Below are 20871 nucleotides of genomic sequence, written 5' to 3'. Positions count from 1 at the left end.
TTACCACTCCGTGGGCTAGATTACAATATAAGAATGCAGAAAAGGGCATAAACACTTAGTCCATTGTGCTGGCACAGAACACCATCTTATTTTCCTGAAATAATAGAGTCTATAAACTGTGGCTTTAAAGAACAAATATTATTTTCTGACACCTCTAGATGTCTACAGTCAAGGGATTCTTCTTTGCCTCTTCAGCTCCCAAGAGAACCAGGCAGGCATGTCTTGTCTCTTAATGATATCAATCTAAACTCTCTTCCACCTTTCCAGCTCTGTGTCCACCAAGTTTCTGTCCATCTCCATTCAAATGATTCTCTTATTAAAGACCCTTGGCATCTTGAAGTACTGTCTCACAGTACTCCAGGATCACTCCCTTCAAACGAGCATTGTCTGCAATGACTAAGTTCCCAAATGAGGTACTTGGGTTAGAGTTTTGACATATCACTCTGGGGGTCATGGTTTCAAACTCGTAACAGGGTGAGACATTAAGTGCCAGCCTTTCTGTTTTCAGTAGATTCGTAATTATCTAAAAATGAGAAGTTGACAAAAGATTTAATCATGTAGAAAGACGTGGCATTCTATCATTACAGTTTCATTACAGGACTTTTACTAAGCTTCCAATATTAATGTGACAAAGAATTATTGCTAAGTAAAACCGTGTACAAACAGCATCGCTGAGATTAAATTGTTACAAAGCACAAGCCAATAAAATGTTTATTGGTCCGTATGTCATCTGGCATGAACTAAACAGAATCTCATTTAGAGGAAATGATATATGTGAGTCCCAACTGCAATACATCAAGAACAAAATTTAGGACAAATTTGGGATTAAGTGGCTTTCCGGTCTTAATAAATAGAGAGTAATTGTGCCCAAGGCCTCTAGTAGGAGCTGAGCACTCTGTGGGTCTCACACATAGGAAATGTATCACCTTCACTTCCCTGATGATAAAAAAGCAACCATGTGCTTGATTTATTCTCTTGAAAGAAATGTCAGGATTTGCCTTGCAGTTTGTGCTATATGAATAATTTTTTGTTGGCCTAGGGTTTGGCCTAGTAGAGTTCCAAGTCTGTAGGTAGAATGCTAGGGCTAGATGTCCCTGCTGCAAAGAAAAGGTACTGTGGAGCTTGTGATGATGAGTTTCATGGTCAAAGTCTGGAATAACCTGAGCAGGGAGACTCAAGGAAGGACTGTCTGTGGTCTGGGTTACCCTAGATTGTCTGCATGGAGATTCTTTCCCTCCGTTTTTGGAGGTGGGAAGACCTACTCGAATCGTGGCTAGTACTGTCCTAGGAGCTGGTCCCTGGCCTGAATCAGAGATGAGAACACACATTCATTTGCTGGCATCAGACCATGGATGTGATGTGACCAGCAGCTTCAAACTCCTGAGTCCCTTTCTTCTTTAACTTCCTTTAGTTGGAGTGTTTTGTTGTTGCAACTAGAAGGGTGAGTAAGACCAACTAGGTGTGAGTTATTCTGGAAAGTTCTTTCCAAGTCAGATGAGTAGACAAGTGCTCTCAGCGTAAGGCATGCGACATCGGGTGGTCAGGTGCAGGATGTGAGGTATGAGGCCATTCCTTACATAGCAGCTTGCATGCATAAACGCACACATCTAGGTAAACACACAGACATAAACACTCACACAGATCTTTATGTCTCAGGCCCTGATAATATTACCTCTTGTAAACCATGTCTCCTGCACGACGAGAAAGTGTGTTTTCCTCCACTCTCACACAAACCTGGTTCCCAACCCATGCTTTGTCTCTTCGTGGACATGGTGTATTGTTGACTTAATGGCATTACCTTTTATGTTTAATAACTTATCCATTCCATTTTGTGCTGTCCTGATACTTCTGGGTGTTGGACCATCCAATGAACCATGATAGATTCCCCCAAGAGCCACACCCTTAAAGAAAACTGATCCCCCCACCCACTCAAAGGAACCATGGCCTGCCAAAAGCTCCTCAGAAATAGGTGGGGCTCTGGACCCTTCCATGGGATGCTGACTGGTTTGATCCTGTGCAGAAACACAGCTGCCTTGAGGTGGAGAGAGCTGTGGTGCCTAAGAGACACTGCTTTCCCCTAATCCTCCCCTCCTCTGGCTCCTACAACCCTTCACCCTTCTCTTCCTCAATCTCACTGTGCATGGGTGTGGCATCTCTGTCCTGAGCGTGGCTTCCACAATCATTTCTTCTCTGCATTTTGATGCTGTCCACAGCACACTCCTCTGGTGAGGACTGAGAGCTACATTAACCCCAACACAGGACCGTTCTGCCTCTGGCTCTACGGCAACCGCTGGAGCTACCTGAGACCCAACACTCTTAAAATAAAGGATAGCATCCAATTGCTTTAAAATTCTATTTAACATTTATGAGATGTGTAGCAGCTCCTAAGACTATTCTTTGTTACATCAAAAAGGAAATCCAGGTTTTACTATTCCTGGCTTTCCGTTAGGAGATTTTAGTTTAAGGCCTTCAACTCCCCATTCCTTTTTTCCCCCCTCAGTTTTTCTGTTTGATCAAGTGCACACTCTGACAAGCTACAAAACTTGTGTCACGTTTGGTGTTACCCTCTTGGTCCCGCACAGAAAGGCTTGCGATCAGTATCCAGGGAAACCAAGTAACAAACACATCTCCATCTCTCATCTTCCTATGCATGGCCGAAAGCTGGATCCATCTCTGAGAAGTAAAGACTAAAGAGTGAAATAGAACACTTTCAAGGATCTCAAGTGCACGGGCTGGGAGGTTATATTTAATTCACACATATATGTTGTCATTTTAAATGCAAAGTGGTATTTTTGGTGAACTGGATTTCTTGCTTACTCTCCCTCCACAAAACTAAGTTGACTTGCTATTCCTGAGTATCTCAAACATTTTTAATAGAAGAAGCACGATTTCGTACAACACAGTGGATTCCTTATGAGTTTCCCGTTGCATAGCTATGGGTTAGACTTTATGATGGTAATAAGAGGTATCTTCTGACATTCAAGAAACCTTTCCACTCTATAGTCAACTCTGATGAGATGACCTATCACTCCTGGGTCAGCTGAGTGGGTAATAAAAACAGTCAGTCTTGATCTCCCTACAGATGTTTAATTTCAAAGTACAATAGAAACAGAGGACTGGGTCTGAAATCGGCTCATGCAGGGAGCGGAAGATGCCTTTGTTCAGACCCAAGCAGAATAAATAATGGGCCAGTGTGACTTTGGACTGTTGCAGGCATTAGAAGAACCCACCTTTTTACAGCCCACATATTTCGGTGAAAGAAAACATTGGTCTTTCAAGGCATTTATAATTTGTTATAAACAACAGAAATGCTTTGCTTTCCTAAGTATTGCACATCAGCCTACCAAGGAACCTACACCCCTAGCTTTGAAAACACCCCAGCATAGCGAAATGGCACATCCAAGGGCAGGCTTCTCAGTGCTGCAGTCCTGCGGCACACGGGCCTCCTCCACAGAAGGCCTGAGGGAACAGAGCTTTTCTTTCATGATGAAAATACAGACGGTGTCTCTGCATATGGAAAGAATTAGGAAGTCTTGGCATCAGGGAGAGCTGGCAAAGAAAACTGAGGTACAGGCTGCTCAGAGGAACAGTGCTATGAGACCCAAACCTCATGCTAAAATATTCCAAAGGCCAGCCACTAGAAATGTGTTGTGAAGTCCACACACTGAGGTTGACCCTCCCCAGACAGGTGAATGCTGGGTGGATGATCAGCATGTCTGTAATCACAGGTAAAGTAGGCATTTTAATCACTTCATACATCTGCAGCTGGGTGTTGCAGCTTTCAGAGATGTTTGTTTCTGCATGGCCACTTCTTTGCAGCTCTGCAGTAAAGCTCACGCTGCTCCTTTCCAGATGGTGTTGGGTAAGATGTGCTAGCCACTTCGCTGGATTTTCCCACAGAAGGAAATGGAGCTGTTCTTACACAAACAACACTGTAGCATTAATACTTTTCTCGACACAATCGATGTCGTTTCTACAATGACCCTCTTAGCCACTGTCTTAGTTAGGGTTTCCATTGCTATGAACAGACACCATGACTAAGGATGTTCTTATAAAGGACATTTAGTTAAGGCTGACTCACAGGTTCGGAAGTTCAGTCCATTATCAAGGCAGGAGCATGGCAGCATCCAGGCAGGCATGGTGCAGGAGAAGCTGAGAGTGCTACATCTTCATCTAAAGGCTGCTAAAGGAAGACTGACTTCCAGGAAGCTGAGACAAGGGTCTTAAAGCCTGAGCTCACAGTGACACACCTATCCCAACAAGGCCACATGTTCTAATGATTCCACACCCTGGGCCAAGCATATTCAAACCACCACCACCACTCTTTCCAACTGGGGCAACTAAAAAGAGGGTAAGAATCATTTCCAGGGTCACATAAATGTTGAATGCACAGGCATTCACATTAGCCTTCATTTCATTGCCTGCTGAGCTGTCCTGGGTGGAGGCCAGGGTGTGTGCTGTGAGATTCACTGAGAGACTGGTTTAAGCCTGTTGGCTTGGTGACAACAACTCAGTGTGTGTCCTTACACATGTGGTGAGGAAGGTCTTGGACTGTCAGACCTGCAGTCTTTGCAAGTATAGCTTCTAGTCTTACCTTTTAGGGGGAAAATCAGCTTTCCTGAACCTTGGGAATTGGCCTAAGGCCATAAAGCACTGGGGTCAGACATGCCTACAGTGACAAGAGCACATGCTGTGTGCTTCACTGTTCTGATGGTCAGCTGCAGGGAAGACAAAAGTGAGGACCAGGGAAGAAGCAGAGGCCAAAGAAGGAGGGAAGACTGTCTTGGAGTGAAAGGCATAGTGGCTTGAGGTAGCTAGTCAAGAGCCTGCAGTCAGGAAGCTGATCACATGACCTTGGGCAGGAAGCTGGCCACATGACCTTGGGCAGGAAGCTGGTCACATGACCTTGGGCAGGAAGCTGGTCACATGACCTTGGGCAGGAAGCTGGCCACATGTCCTATGGGCAGGAAGCTGGTCACATGACCTTGGGTAGGGAGCTGGTCACATGACCTGCAAGCAGGAAGCAGAGAGCCAGGATTGCTGACACTCAGCTCTTCTCTCCTTTATATTTGCTCCAGAACACAGGCCATGGAGTGGATCCTAGCACCTCCAGAGTGAATCTTTCGACCTCAATTAACTTGTCTAGGCAACACCTCATAGGTATACCCAAAGGCTCGTCTCAAAGGTAGTGCCATCCTGGGCTGGTGACCCTACTAGGTTCTAAGCAAGCAATCTGAGCAAATCATTTGGGGCAAGCCAGTAACAGGACTTCTCCATGGCCTCTGTATCAGATCCTCCCTCCTGAGCTCTGTTTGAGTTCCTGCCCTGACGTCCTTCTCTGATGAGCAGTAGTGTAGAAACAAAACTAAATCAACCCCTCCTCCCAGCTTGCCTTTGACCGTAGTGTTCCACAGGTCATCCTAACTAGGACACTGGCTATACAAGCCACCTCAGCCTGAAGCCTAGTGTCTAATTTTCTAGGAAAGATTAGAATTATATTTCACATACCAACCTAGTAGACAAAGAGCAAAGAAATATAATAAAGTCAACATCTTAGACCGCATCGCAGTTTCTTTTTTCTTTTGCTGTGATCTAGATAAAAGTGACCTAAGGGATATTATTCCAGTTCACAGCTCTCTGTTGCAGGCATCATGGCTCATCCTGGCTCACACCTCTCTGTTGCAGGCATCATGGCTCATCCTGGCTCACACCTCTCTGTTGCAGGCATCATGGCTCATCCTGGCTCACACTTATCTGTTGCAGGCATCATGGCTCATCCTGGCTCACACCTCTCTGTTGCAGGCATCATGGCTCATCCTGGCTCACACTTATCTGTTGCAGGCATCATGGCTCATCCTGGCTCACACCTCTCTGTTGCAGGCATCATGGCTCATCCTGGCTCACACTTATCTGTTGCAGGCATCATGGCTCATCCTGGCTCACACCTCTCTGTTGCAGGCATCATGGCTCATCCTGGCTCACACCTCTCTGTTGCAGGCATCATGGCTCATCTTGGTTCACACCTCCCTGTTGCAGGCATCATGGCTCCTCCTGGCTCACACCTCTCTCTTACAGCCATCCTGGTTTACTCCACTTTCAGTCTTCTTCAAAGTCTAAGAACCAAAATACCTACCAATAATTTTAACTAGGAATATTGAATATGTGTGTGAGTGTGTGTGTATTTGTGTGTGTGTGTGTGTGTGTGTGTGTGTAAACTTGTAGCTAATAAAAGGCAATAAACTACCAACCTTGAACAAGAGAACAAAGAGAACACTAAGAAGGACAGAAATAGATTCAAGGAACAGATCCTCCATCAAGGGAAGAGGGACTGAGGCTCAAACCATGGCCTCGGAGGAATGATGGCCACCATGGCTGATAAACACTTGGGTCTCACTGGTGAATACAGAGCCGTGGGGAGCAATCATTCTTATGACCAGTTTTCAGGGTAAAGGGAAGACCTCCATCCTGTGGTTAAGCATCAGGGGACAGGTATGCACAGTGAGGCCATGTTGGTTTAGTTCTCTGTAGTTCCGAGATCTAGAATAGATCGCGATTCTTCCTAGAAAACAGTGTCTTGTGAAATCAAAGTCAAGCAGGAGCCATCAGCAGAGACTTTAGGTCAGAACAACATGAGGACTGCCCTGGTAAATTCCTGGAGGGGACAAAGACTGACTAAATAGATTTGGGGGAGATCAAGACAAGCTCAGCTTGCTCATTGAGACCTCTCATTGAGACTTGGACATTTCAAGAAGACAAACACAGGAGCTGACAGTAGAGAGCAACTGGCAGTGGTAGGCAGGGCTCTGCAACTACTCGATGGAATGATGGAAAGAAGCCTGCACTTAGGAAAGAGCATCAATGTGGGCGGGAGGGGGAAGGGTTGTGATGTCACAAGACCCAGTGGGACATTTTATAACCCGAAGTCTCAACAAATTATTTAATGTATCTGCCTAAAAACAATATTGTGACTTCCTCCAAAATTCCTCAGCACTGTGTCTGATAGAAACTATTTCTGTTTCTCTGGGTCGAAAGTGAAGAGAACATTTTAAATGTACTTTTCATCTTAAACATTTAATATTCACTAACCTTTTGTCTGTTTTCATACAGGCTGGAGCCAACGTCCTTCTGCAAGATGTGAATGGAAATATCCCGTTAGATTACGCTGTCGAAGGGACAGAATCTAGTGCTATCCTGCTGGCCTATTTGGATGAAAACGGTAGCCCCACTCTTCCTTTTGTAAACTCTTCATAAAGCAGTGCATTGGTAGAACTGTAAACATGTTTGGTTCTTAGAAAAATGTATATATTATTTCAGATGGTACTGTCTCCCTTGAGGGTAGAACACAAGGCAGTTTTCTACCTCACCTTTCATTTATTGGTGGTTTGACTTTCCCAAACTGGCTGGCACCTGCTGGCGAACAGTATAGGAGCCCCAAACAGATGCCTGGGGTCCATAATTGGTAGGACTGGCTTTGTAATTATGAACTCTCCTCCCTGGAGATAGCAAGACAACTGAACCATACAATTGAATTTTGCTCTAATGAGATCAAGGTCACCTTGAGGGTATCCTCCAGGGCCAGGCGATCACTGCAGGAATCACAAGCCAGCTCACAGAGGACTGGAGACAGCAAGGGCAGTGTGTGCATCCCAGAATTCACAGTGACATTTAGAAGCAGAAGCACCACGAGAAGAAAGCCTAGGATCAGAGAGGGCTGGCCTGAAGAAATGGGGCTGAACCCTGTGTGCCACTCACCAGGACATTAATGACATAGCTAGCCCCAGCTTGAACCAGTGAGTCAGCTCAGTGAGGGGGGGATGGGAGCCACTTCCACACCTGATGTTAAAGCTTGGAAGAGCAAATCCTGCCCCTCCTCATTTTTTGAAGATTAAATGTAAATAACTACTCTGGTAGTCAGGCCCGTTCTAGGATTTGCTGACCAGGGATGCCGTTCTGGAGTCTTCAGAGTCTCTGGGGGCTGACGAGGCTCCTTTTGTCTTCTCTGGAGAAGCACTTAGCTCATTCCCAGCATGCTTTGCTTCCTCCGGCTCATTCGTCTCAAAAGGTTTATTTTGAGGATGGCATAGAATAATAATTAGTGCTTAGCAGCCCTGATTTCTTAACGAGAACTAGTCTCATTAATTTAGAAAGCAAGGCAGGAATGACTGCCCTCAAGGTGAAGGCCACCAAGGCAAGTTTTAGGCAGAAGCAAGCTTTCCGGGGAGGCATGGAGCATCTTGAGCTGTGCACTCAAAATCTCTGAAGCACAGGAGTCAACAGGGTTTTCCTGCTGTGAACAGACACCATGACCGATGCAACTCTTATAAGGACAACATTTAATAGGGGCTGGCTTATGGGTTCAGAGGTTCAGTCCATCATGGCAGCATCCAGGCAGGCATGGTGCAGGAGGAGCTGAGAGTTCCACATCTTCATCTGAAGGCTGCTAGTGGAAGACTGACTTCCAGGCAGTTAGGATGAGGGTATTAAAGCCCATGCCCACAGTGACACACCTACTCCAGCAAGGCCACGCCTACTCCAACAGGGCCACTCCCAGGGCTGAGCATATACAGATGTCACACCTGCCCTAAGCAAAGCACTACAGGTGATTAAAGGCTGCTGGGAGAAGCAGCGTTAGCCTTGATGTGGGATGAGCATCACTTTTGGTTGTTCAATGCACAATAGTCAACCTTGAAACCATATACACACAGACATCGGAAGAGATTCAGCAAGTCGTGTGTGTGCATGCGTGCATGCTTCTTGCGTGCGTGCGTGCGTGCATGTGTGTGTAACTACATATATATGCACATATATGTAAAGACATACATATTTACATATGGACGTATCTATGAAACAATAATAATTAAAGAAATAGAGACTATCAACTTATAAGTGGCAAGGGCATGGGAAGTATTAAAATGAGAGTAGCCAGTGTGGGCTAGTGAGAGGGAAAGGAGGAGGGGATTTCTAAATTTCAATATGTAGACCCCACCCCCAATAAAAGGTGGTTAAAAACAAATTAAGGGCGCTGAAGAGATGGCTGAGGGATCAAGGGCACCTGTTGCCCTTGCAGACCACCTGGATTAGATTCCCTACAAACTTGTTGGCTCAAAGCCATTTGTAGACCTAGGGGACCTAATGGTCTTTTCTGGCCTCTGTGGGTACTGCATACATGTGGTGCATACACACACGTGCAAGCAAATACATAACACACACACACACACACAAATAGAATAAAATAAAAATTTAGAACTATAAGTCACAGACTGGGGTGTAGCTCAGTATACTGCTGGTTCAGGGCCCGGCACGAGGTACACCAGGTGTGGTGGGGCACACCTGTAGTTATCACTTGCTGGTGGCAACAGGAGTATTGGGACATTGGGTCACCTTTGGGTCCTTAGTGAGCACTCGTGAAACACTTTCTCTAAAATAAATTAACAAATTAAACAAATAAAATACAAGAGAATTAAGTCAAATAAAACACCCAGATGCTGAAAAGACTGAACTGTATCTCTCTCATTCAGCCAGAGAACCTTTCCTAGTGAGTCTTTCCTTTTCTGGATCCCCTCCCTCATAAGGCCACAAAACAACCTCAGTCTCCATCTGCAAATGTGTTAGTGTCAGTATTAGGCTCCAACCCGCCAAGCATTAGGTTTAATAGGGAAGCTTGGTGTTTGCAAAAAAAAAAAAAAATCAGTTATTTTCCATCATATGTAAAAAACAAAAGCAACTCTCTTCCCGTGGGAGGCGAATGCTGGTCGGGAGAGAAGCCAGAGATAGTTCGTGGCTCTGCTTCAGAGAAAAGCTGTCACCACTGTGGCTGTCATGATTGGTTTGCAAAATGCAGGTTTGCTGGAACGAACTCAATTTAATATCTCTTCAATTTTTAATTCTGTTCCACACTTGTCACCGCTGCTGCTGTGACCCAGCCCCTTCCGTGCACTCTCTCTCCTCTCCTGCACAGCTGCCGCTGCCCCTGTCAGGATCCCTCCTGCCGATCTGCATCGCCTCTCCCGCCCCCGAAAACACTGTCCACCTCCATTTATCCCACCCACTCTCTGGGGCACCGGGACTTATCTGCTGTGGCAGCAGGGACCGAAGCCATCAGGAGTTTCTAATAGGCCGGGATGACATTTTCGCCTCTTGTCATTTCTACACCCCACTAATATTTTCAGGTGCTTTTCCATCCTGAATGCACCCAGCTCCGAAAAAAAAAAAACAAACCACCATTTCAAATCAGATGCACTGTGCTGTCACATCAGACGCAGGGGGCAGAGGGAGCAGGAGACATCGGGAACAAGTTGATTACATAGAAAGTCTCTGCCGCAAAGTTCTAATTGTGCTGTCAGCACCGACTTACACTGTAAACAAGGCCACAGCAATTAACCTCAGCTCAGTGCCTTGGGCTCCAGGGCTGCGAAAGAAGAGCTGGCGTAGGAGCTGATTGAGCGTTTGATGAATACCTCATCTTCGCACAAGGCAAAGCAGCTGGGCATGCAAGGGAAAAGCAATCTATTCTAAAGTGAGCCTCTGGGGGGGAGGAAGAGCCCAGGGTAGAACTCTAGGTGGTCAGGGCAGAATCTCAATCTCTCTCTCTCTCTCTCTCTCTCTCTCTCTCTCTCTCTCTCTCTCTCTCTCTCTCTCTGTGTGTGTGTGTGTGTGTGCGTGCGTGCACATGCACGTGTGCGCATGCCACCCATGTCTATATCCATACATGAGTACATGAGAGTATATACATATCTATACATTTATCTACCCATCTATCTACCTACTGCATTCATTCATCTAGCCTCCTGTGTATACATATGTGTGTGAACTCACATAAGTGAATCTATCATCCATCGTCTATTAATCTATTTATATTATCTAGCTAGCTAGCTAGCTATCTATCTGTCATTTCTCTTTCTACCCTTTTAGGAACAAGTATATTGTTTGTCCTATTCCTCAATCATATGGTGCTCAGCTTCCTGCCCACTGAGAATCCAGGATTCCTGAACTAACTTTCAGGGGTTTATTTCTCCGTTCTTTGAAATCCTCTTTCTGTGACTTTGCATGATGTTGGCACACTACTTTCTTTCTTGATGTGGTTTTCCCATCCTTCCCTCCCTCCTCTTGAAGTCTTCCCCTGTGGTAGCAGGAGAGGGGACCCCACTCATTCTCAGCTCCACACCTGTTGACTGTCTCTGGCGTTTGTCTCTGAGAAGCATTTTTCTGGGGCAGGACGATATGGGTACTGAGTGAGCTCACCCTTCGCTTGCTTCACCTGCTCCCCCACTCAGAACCATGGCCCTGGTAGCCTCTGAGATCTCTGATTCTGCCTGTTAGTTTCTTCTGCAATTTTTGGGGGAATGAACAAACACAGTTTTATTTTCAATGTGTTAAATAACTACACTGTTTCCCACACTGGTCACACTGGTTTCATTCCCACTAATTGGGCACAGGTATTTCCTTTTTATTTTTATCCTTGCCAACATCTATTGTCACCGTCTTTTTTAACAGCTATTTTAACAGTTGTAAAATTTTATTTCACTGCTGTTTAATGTTAATTTCCCAGATAATTATCAAAACTGACTTTCCTTCTTTTCTTTTCTTTCTTTCTTTCTTTCTTTCTTTCTTCCTTCCTTCCTTTCTTTCTTTCTTTCCTTCTTCTTTTGAGTCTCCTTTTTTTTAATTCTTCTGATTTTTTATTGGATATATTTTTTATTTACATTTCAAATGTCATTCCCTGTCCCAGTTTCCCATCCATAAGCCCCCTATCCCATCCCCCTCCCCTTCTTCTATGAGAGTGTCCCCACTAACCACTCACCCCTTCCCACCTCCCGGCCCTGACATTCCCCTACACTGGGGGCATCTGGCCTTGGCAGGACCAAACATTACATTTCTAATGTGTGTTAGTGAGGTGGCTTCCAAGCCAAGATTTCAGAAGATACTAGGGCCACAGTTCTCAGTGCACCATGCTTCCTCCTTCAGACCCCACCCCCCAGCAAACTCGGCTTTCCAGTTTCCTGTACTGTATTTGCTCAATGTGGTTTATTGCAGCTCCTTTTCTGGCACTGGCTCTTGCAGAATCCCACATAATCAAGGGGGCAGAACATTCCAGTCTGCATGTGGCTTATGGGTACGCTTACGGCTGCTGTTCAGGTGCCAAACAAGGCTACGTGGGAGCATCGAGCCCTCACGGCCTGGCTGTGTTCATTTCTCTGTGCTGACATCACTGTGAGGGATTTGCCTGCCCAGCTCTGCAGCCTCCCTCTGTTCCTTAGGAAGCTCCATGGAGACCCAGGGAGCTAAGCTTCATTCCTTTGAGCTAAGAAAGCACATGCTAAAAGCGTGTCGTGGCCTATCAACTGCCTCATAACGTCTCTTTAGGTCTGCTTGTTTGTTGGTTCAGTTTTCTTTTGAGGACAAAATTATCTGTTAGGTTTACTCAAGTGATGGCTCAGGGACATCCTAGAGAAGAAAAACAAGAGTGCGCAGGTTCCTTGGACACTGACTGCTGGTGCGTGAACGTCACACAAACCTGTCAAGGAAGACTTAACTTTCCCTGAGACCTCTGCAGAAGGCTTCACAGAACTGACCCTTTGCAAATGTTAGGTGAGGAGGGGCCGGGGTGCCGAAGGCAAAATGCTTGGGACAGCAATGGAGGATAGTGCAAAGTCCCCTTCAGCTTGGGGATTATCTCGGGACAGGTCAGCTCCAACACACACAGTCACACCACCCAAAGGAGCTCAGGTTGCTAGGCAAGCAGCGTGTCTTTGAGAATGGCAGTTGAGCAAAGTTAGACAGGTATTAACAGAGTTAATAAATACATGAATAAAAGTGGTGCTGGTATCCTTATTCATCTAAAACGACCCAGCAACAACTACGGTGTCATTAACTTGTGGTCTGGGGGAGTAACAGATCTTGCTTCTTAATTCTTAAACTTAAATACCAGATTTCTCCAAAATAATAAATCTAAACAAGCTTTGGTCTTACTCGTTCCAGAAAATAATATGAACATAAAATTAAATTTCTTTTAATATTAAAAAAGGGAGAATGGAGACTGAGAGCATTCACCAACTCAGAGGAAGAGCTCTGCCAACTGGTTGATTTGTTCAGAAGTCAAAGACACTTGATTGATGTGAGGAGACAGAATCTGTGTGTTATATTGGCTTAACAGAAAGGGACTTTTTTTTTTCTTTTCTAAAATTATAACAAAAATCTAAAAGATCACACTTTAGTTGGCACCATGTTTGATTCAAAATTGAGCTTAAATCAATATAATGTCAAAATACTCCCCTGTAGTGCCCTGGTGACAGGAACCAGAAATAGGCTGCTGGCCTTACTAGCAGTGTTGAGTGTGGCCGGCTTTCGGCGAGGGGTCTCCTACTTCTGTGGTTCAGCCTGTGTGTTTCACGTGTGCTGCACTCTACAGTCAGAATTTAATTTTAATTAGATATCTTCACGAGTCCTGGAGGTGCACAAGAACAAACACTGCAGCATTGTGGGATCTCACCAAGTTCTGGAACCTTGGAGGTTTTTATCACTTCCTCCGCAAACCTCACTGCAGACCCTCTAGAGAGCATTCATGAAAATCAAATCACATGTCAAACTCCATCGTCCTACGAAATGAGAGCGAAGTGACAGTTTTAATTGGTCCCCGCAGACCTCGAATGCCCCATTACAAAAATGATGTTTAGTAATGTTAGTTTTTCCAGCATGGTATGGGGTCACTGGGTGATGAGGTGAGGCGTAGCCAGGATGCTTCTGGTCGCCCTTTCGGTTGACATGACTGCATGCTTCCCCAGAGCAGTGATCAACCACGGCTCATTCTCAAGAGCGCTTGCTAAAGAGCAAATACTCTTCTGTCTTCCATGTGGATCTGGTGTTAATTCACTCCAGTAAACGGTAAAACAGCATCTGCCAGCCCGTTCTCTTCAGAGGACAAATTACCTGTCTGTAGTGACACTGCACAGCTGTAAAGCCCAGACGATGGGCGTCTGAGCATTTCGGCTCATTTCCACACTCAGGTCCAGAGGTAAGCCTGTGGAGAACAGACCTGGGGAGTATACTGGAGGAAAAGAAGATGAGCAAATGACCCCAGTTACTACTTACAGACTGGTAATTCCCTGACCTCTGCCCCTGAGACACACCGTGAGGCCTGTAACTTGTAGCCCCATGCAGTGGCACATGCCTTTAACTGCAGCACTCAGGAGGTAGAGGCCAGCCTGGTCTACAGAGAGCGTTCCAGGGCAGCCAAGGCTACACAGAGAAGCCCTGTCTTAGGGAAGAACAAAACCTGTGAATTGTAACCTTGGAATTTGTTGTTGCCCCAATGACTGAGGACGCTGAAGCCACAACAGTAAAATGACTTTCTCAACGTTGCCTGAGTTGCGAGCCTGAGTTGCTGAACGTGCCAGGAGCGTCAAAGCAGGAATGGTGTTTGTATCTGCTCTAGGATGCTTTCCTTGGGCGTTCTCAGTAAGATTCAGCCAGTTAAGATGTAGGCTAATGGTTAGCTCACATACACTGGGTTCATGACAAGGGTTAGCTCACAGCAGCACTTACAAGTAGACAATCTCTCTCTCTTATCACCATCAGCACCATTATTGCTAACCCTACCAACATGTCCGTCATCCTTATCATCGGCCACTTGTCACCACAGCTATCATATTCATCACCACCACCACCAACACCAACAACACCACCACCACCATCATCATCATCACCAACATCATCACCACCATTGTTTTCTTCACCTTTACTTGAGAGAAGAAGGAGGAACCATAGCCTCCCCCATTTGGAACCTTACTATTCAAACGGATTAGGATCATGAAGCCCAGAGACCATTCCCAAAATAGAACCAGGAAGTGGATGTATTTCACACTGGATGTGTCAGAAGCATGACTCCAGTAAACGTCTGTGTCTAAGAAGCAGTGATAGGAACAAGGGATCCATAAATGAGAAGATGAGCTAGAGCAGGTCTGCTGCACTATTCTAAAATCTCAGGCAGAGATGAACGCTGATGAAGGCTGTGAGCTGTTGAGCTGACGTTATCCATCATGGAGCTGCTGTCTCTCAGTGTTGGGTGTCTGTCCTGATGTCAATAACCCTGACCTGTTCAGTTGGAGCACCCTGTAAAATCTGTATCTGGGAATAATTTCACACACCCAGGAAAGTTCCAGAGTACTGATAAAGGATCCCCAAGTGCGATTTGAAGCACAACCGTAACGCCAGCACCAGTGCTGCATAAGGACGTCCGTCAGAGCTCCTCTGCATGAGTGGCCTGGTGCTGTGAGCTTCAGGCTTTGTTCATGTGGTGTTAGCTTCTCAGCAGAAGTAACTTCGCTTGTCCAGGACGAGTGTTTCTATGGAAAATATCTAAGCAAAAACAAACAATGATGGCTTGCCATCTCCTTCCAATCTAATTTAAGCACTCGAAGATGCTTTGGACTAGTATATGTGAGTAATTTACACCAACACACTAGGGATATTAATCTAGAAACTTTGATTCCTGAACAGCCTGCTATGTATAAACATGTACAGACATAAACGATCATGGGGAAAACGACCCATCATCAATTAATTTTAGTTAATTATTATTAGAAATAGACATGCCATAAGTATTATTAGAAATAGGAAGGCAATTATAATTAGAAATAGGATGTGTTCGATGCTGAACAGGTTTCGAGGAGGAGGGTTCTGAAGGAAGAGTGTGTTGAGCGATGACCTTGTCCTGAGTCCCCGTATCTGCCTTGGTACCAATGACCCATTCTTCTCCCAGGGGTGGACCTGAACTCTCTGCGCCAGATAAAGCTGCAGCGGCCCCTGAGTATGCTGACAGACGTCAGGCACTTCCTGTCTTCAGGTGGAGATGTCAACGAGAAAAATGATGACGGGGTGACCCTGGTAAGTCCACACATGTGTCTCAGAAATTTCCATAGGGAACTGAAGTTGATCCTAACACATGTAATTGGAAACGATTTCCTGTTCAACGGGTATTTCAACATAATACACATATATAAGTGTCTGTTTATTTCAAAATAACACAATATACTCTTTGAAGATATGTTAGAAAGCATAAATATAGAAAGAAGAAAATACACAATTTTTTTGAAGATTCATTTATTTATTTTATGTGAGTGCACTGTCGCTGTCTTCAGACACACCAGAAGAGGGCATCAGATCCCACTACAGATGGTTGTGAGCCACCATGTGGTTGCTGTGAATTGAACTCAGGACCACTGGAAGAGCAGTCGGTACTCTTAACCGCTGAGCCACCTCTCCAGTCCAATGCAAAATATTTATACCACGGCCCAGAGGAGGCCTGTGAAAATGTGTTGTTATATTTTTTTCAACCATTTCTCCATATGTCGCTCTTACAGATTGGAAAAAGATGTTATGTGCTCTCTGTGGACAAGGAATCTGCACGGTGTCTGGTTTCCTTTTTTGCGTTTCCTTTGGTTTTGCTGCTGGCTGAGTTACTGGGCGAGACTCGGTGGCTTGACAGTACTCCAAGCACAGTGCACGGCCTTACAGACAGGGTTTGCAGACACCATTGTACACTGCTCTAAACATCTGTCCCACCTGTTTAAAGTTCTATCTGTATCATCCAGAAGGAGTTGGCCAGAGCCCTTCCATCCACCTTGTAACAGATAAATTGGTTTTTTGGTTGTTGTTGTTTTGTTTTGTTTTTTGGGGTTTGGGGTTTTGGTTTGGTTTTTTTGTTTGTTTGTTTGTTTTTGTAACTTAAGTGGCATCCCTTCTGGACTCATTCCCCAACACTGTATCCATCAGCCCTGCAATGTCCATTTTAGCTCAGATTCTGGGCTTCTAGTCTTTGTCATGACTGGAACGAAAACCTGTAGGAGCTACCTGCTTGGGCTGTTTGTGCTGTACCCTGTCTATATGCCTCTGGGCTTCCGGTTCCTTTTAATTCAGAGAGACACTCAAGTGCTGCTGCATGTAACTGGTTAGCCTGTTCTAAAAAACGATACTATCCAGATGAAGAGACTCTTGGACCCTTTTCTCTTAACCTCTTGTGGCACCTCTCGTTACTACACTACACCTAGGACAGGCGGTTTGGCTAGGACAATAAAATCCAACAGCCCAGGAGCCTCCAGGATACCTGCAACACATTTCCTGTTTCTGTGTTTGCCTTTGACCCACGCTGCTCAGCCCCAGACGCAGTCCACAAATCTGAGAACCAGTCTGCAGGTCTCTGACAGGTGGGCAGGAGGCATTAACCACGGATTTAGTGGGGTGGTACCGTCAGCAGCTCCGGTGACAGTTGAAGGCGCTCAGGGGGGAGTAGGGGTTACCTGGGAAAGTACACACAGTTACTCAGAAGGGAAACAGCAGAAGCATGCGATTTCTTCCCAATTCACAGTTTTTCCTTCACAGTGTGCTAATTGATGACTTACATAAAGTAATCAAACCACATACCCCAGATTTTAAATATTATACTGTCGTGTACCGGGCCCAATGCTTTAGTAAATAGTTCTGGCTAAACCGTTGGACAAAATAATGGCGGGACTACTGTTCCACAGTGGAAGAGTAACACACGCATCCTTGTTTCAGCTGCACATGGCGTGTGCCAGTGGCTACAAAGAGGTGGTGCTGCTCCTCTTAGAACATGGCGGAGACCTCAATGGGATGGATGATGGGTACTGGACACCCCTGCATTTAGCAGCCAAGTATGGCCAGGTGAGGTGGTTTCCTAAACCCTTCCTGAAATATTATCGAACAATTAACGAAAGGGAACTTTATGCTTAATTTGGATTTGCTTTCAATTTATATGCTAATCATTATATAATTCGACTCCTAATGGCATCATCTTACTATACAAATAATTTAATAAGGAAAAGTATTGACTTTCCCCCTCCTCTGAGCTCTGAGCATCCCAGCTGAGCTCACTGGAGAAGTTCTCGGCCACGGTAAATGTCCTTCATAGAATTAATGCAGTTTTCATACTGCAACATGGAGAGCCAATGACGCGAGTCTCTCAGTGTTCAGTTTGCTTTCCGCACTTTGTAGATCTAAAGTGAAATTACATTTTATATCCCATTTTACTCTGTAAATAACACTTCATTTTAATGAATAAAAGAGGTTGGATTGACACCGTGTGTGCTGCTGTGACCAATTACACAAGAAAAGCACCTTCGATGATTAGATATTTGTTTCGGCTCAAGGACGTTGAGGATATCAGTGCAGAGCTTCGTGGGTCCACACCCTCAGGCAGAATACAGTGGTAACAGAAGTGTTTGACACTGGGGTATCTTCACTGAATGTGTTTTAAACTACCTGTTTCAACCCCATAAGCAAATTGAAGAACTATAGAAAAATGCTTCTCTCTGACTTAGCATAATTACAATCAAAAGGAACGAGAAAACGGGCAGAGCAGAATCTTTACCTCCTACTGTTGGTGTGCCAGTTACATGTAATAGCCGTGACCTTTCAACAAAGAACTAGGTTTCCGGATTTGTCTCCTTCCAGAAATGTCCCCTGAACGTGTTGCAGTTAATGATCCCAGATCCGGCCTATAAGCTGGCTGCTCTCTTTGTACAAATAACAAAACTTTCCACACAGTGTGTCCCAGCTAGGCCTGCAGTCTTGGCATGGAGGTGGTGACCTGAGACCCTGACATGGTACCCAGTGGTGGCATGATGTGCTAACAAGCTCATGAGGCAGAGCCACCATAGGCTGAACTTCATTAACCATGAGGCCAAGGAAATCTTCCCTTCTTTAGGTTGTTTTACTCAAATATTTGGTAATTGTGACACCAAAGTAACTAATACAGACAGTTGGCACCAAGCGTGAGATGATTCCCATGGCTGTATCTGAACATGTGGCCTTCAAGCTCTCGGGATTAATTTGTGTTGACCCATGCTGGTGGCCAGTGCTGGGAAGCTGGCCTCAGGTTAGAGAAATGCACAAATGACATTCTTTTAAAGGTTGGCTGGGCCAGCTAGGTGGCTCAGAGTGCAAAATGTTTGCCATGCAGGCCTGATAACCTGAGTGTGATCCCTGAAAATCACATATAAGGAGAGAACTGATTCTCAGATGTGAGCCTGTGATATCCACATTCATGTGCCCACACATGTGTGTGCACACATGCACATGTGCACACACACACACACACGTACACATACAGAGACACATACACACTCACACTCACACACATACACTCTAATAAATAATAAAAATAGGAAACAGCAGATTTTATTTACTGAGTATCCTTCGGTGCTGTGCAGGTCATAGACACTTTTCATGTGTTGTATGCATTTTCTCTCACATACACTAATCACTCACTAGTTCTTTAATTGTTGTACTAGGGGAGTACCCTGCCACTGAGCTACATCCCTGCCCCTGACTTATCTGTCAGGGTGTGAGTGGACTTCCCTAGAGTGCGGTATGACTATAGGCTTTTAATGCCACATGTGACTATAGGCTTTCAATGCCTTGTGTAACTAAACACTTTTATTGCCATGTGTGACTATAGGCTTTCAATGCCATGTATGACTATAGGCTTTTCAATGCCATGTAAGACATCGTGATGATGTGTGTGGCCAAAAAGCCAGGACTTTGGTGAATGGCTAAAGAGAAGAAAAAATGGAAGCGAAACACCCAAAAGTAAATTATCTCTCCACAAAACATCATAATAGGAACTTTATCGCACAAAATGTCTTTTTCAGGTCCCTGGGAGTTAAGCGCTGTTTGATAAATAATTTTTCCTAATATATAAATTCTGAATTAGTTTGACATGTTCTGAGAAGAAGCTAGGAATGGTAAGGATATCAAGAATAACTTTACTCTTAGTCTCCTGCCATTTCAGGAACCTGGACCGGACAGTGACCCTGGGCATTAATTGATGAGTTCTTAGTATTCTGGGTACTTACTGATGCTCCTCACTGCCCTGGGTACTTATTGATGCTTCTTAGTACTCTGAGTACTTACTCATGGTCCTCGGTACCCTGGGTACTTACTGCTGATTCTTAGTTCCCTGGGAACTTACTGATTCTGGTATTCAGTGCCCTGGATACTTACTGATGCTGATCCTTAGTACCCTGAGTGTTTGTTGACAGGTCTGACGGATCCTGCATGGCAGTGCTAATAAAAATTCTCTTTATGCTGCAGACAACCCTGGTGAAGCTCCTTCTGGCACATCAGGCAAACCCCCACCTTGTGAACTGCAATGGGGAGAAACCATCAGGTAAGTTGGAGCAGGCTGGGAGCCTCTTCTTTTGGCACAGACACTACTCATCCATCACTGGTGCAGCCTGAAGTATGAGTGGAGGACACACACACACACACACACAGAGAGAGAGAGAGAGAGAGAGAGAGAGAGAGAGAGAGAGAGAGAGAGAGCACGAGCTCCATAAGGGTTCTCTTCGCTGCTCTGTGAGATTCTTAGGGCATTGAGTAAACCTGGTCCACCACCACCTTTCTTTCACATAGTTTTTACCCACTGAGCCCTAGACAGGCAACACGGCAGAAACTCTTTCACTCTCATCTCCTTTGTTACTTTGTTGCCAGCTACTCACCTATCCTGATACTTATTTTAATTGTGTTTTCCTTGAGACTATTTAGGCTTAAGCACAAACTAATAGTTAAGTGCTAACTCAGATCTCCAAACTCTTTATTTCAGAAGGGTAAATGCTTCTGAAGACTTCCGTAATCTTCTTTGCCACTAATAGGATCCTGCATCTAATGCTCTTAGTTCTGAAGCTTTTAAAATTTAATGCCTGCTACTTCTCATTGCTATTTTTGCCATATTAATAGGAGAATTCAAATAACAAAGAAATGTCTCACGTAAGAAAGTATAACAGTCAAAAATTGATCTTTAGAACAAAATAAATCCCATTTTCTTCTTGTACCTGGGCCCTTTCTAATTTAAAA

The 20871-nt window shown here is 44.9% G+C and overlaps 1 protein-coding gene across 4 annotated transcripts in view; it reads left to right on the top strand.

The window, feature by feature from the left end:
* Myo16 (myosin XVI) overlaps positions 1-20871 on the top strand; it is a 480110-nt gene that overhangs the window by 183603 nt on the left and 275636 nt on the right. For all 4 annotated transcript variants that reach the window (XM_017599990.3, XM_039094188.2, XM_008771384.4 and 1 more), the window contains 4 exons: positions 7108-7216; positions 15758-15882; positions 17554-17679; positions 20110-20185. In XM_017599990.3, the coding sequence (XP_017455479.1) occupies positions 7108-7216; positions 15758-15882; positions 17554-17679; positions 20110-20185 (436 nt within the window). The remainder of the gene's footprint in view (positions 1-7107; positions 7217-15757; positions 15883-17553; positions 17680-20109; positions 20186-20871) is intronic.

Source organism: Rattus norvegicus, chromosome 16 (assembly GCF_036323735.1).
Source record: "Rattus norvegicus strain BN/NHsdMcwi chromosome 16, GRCr8, whole genome shotgun sequence".
Lineage (NCBI taxonomy): Eukaryota > Metazoa > Chordata > Mammalia > Rodentia > Muridae > Rattus > Rattus norvegicus.
Note: the sequence above shows the minus strand (reverse complement) of the source record. Positions and strands in the feature narration are given on the sequence as shown.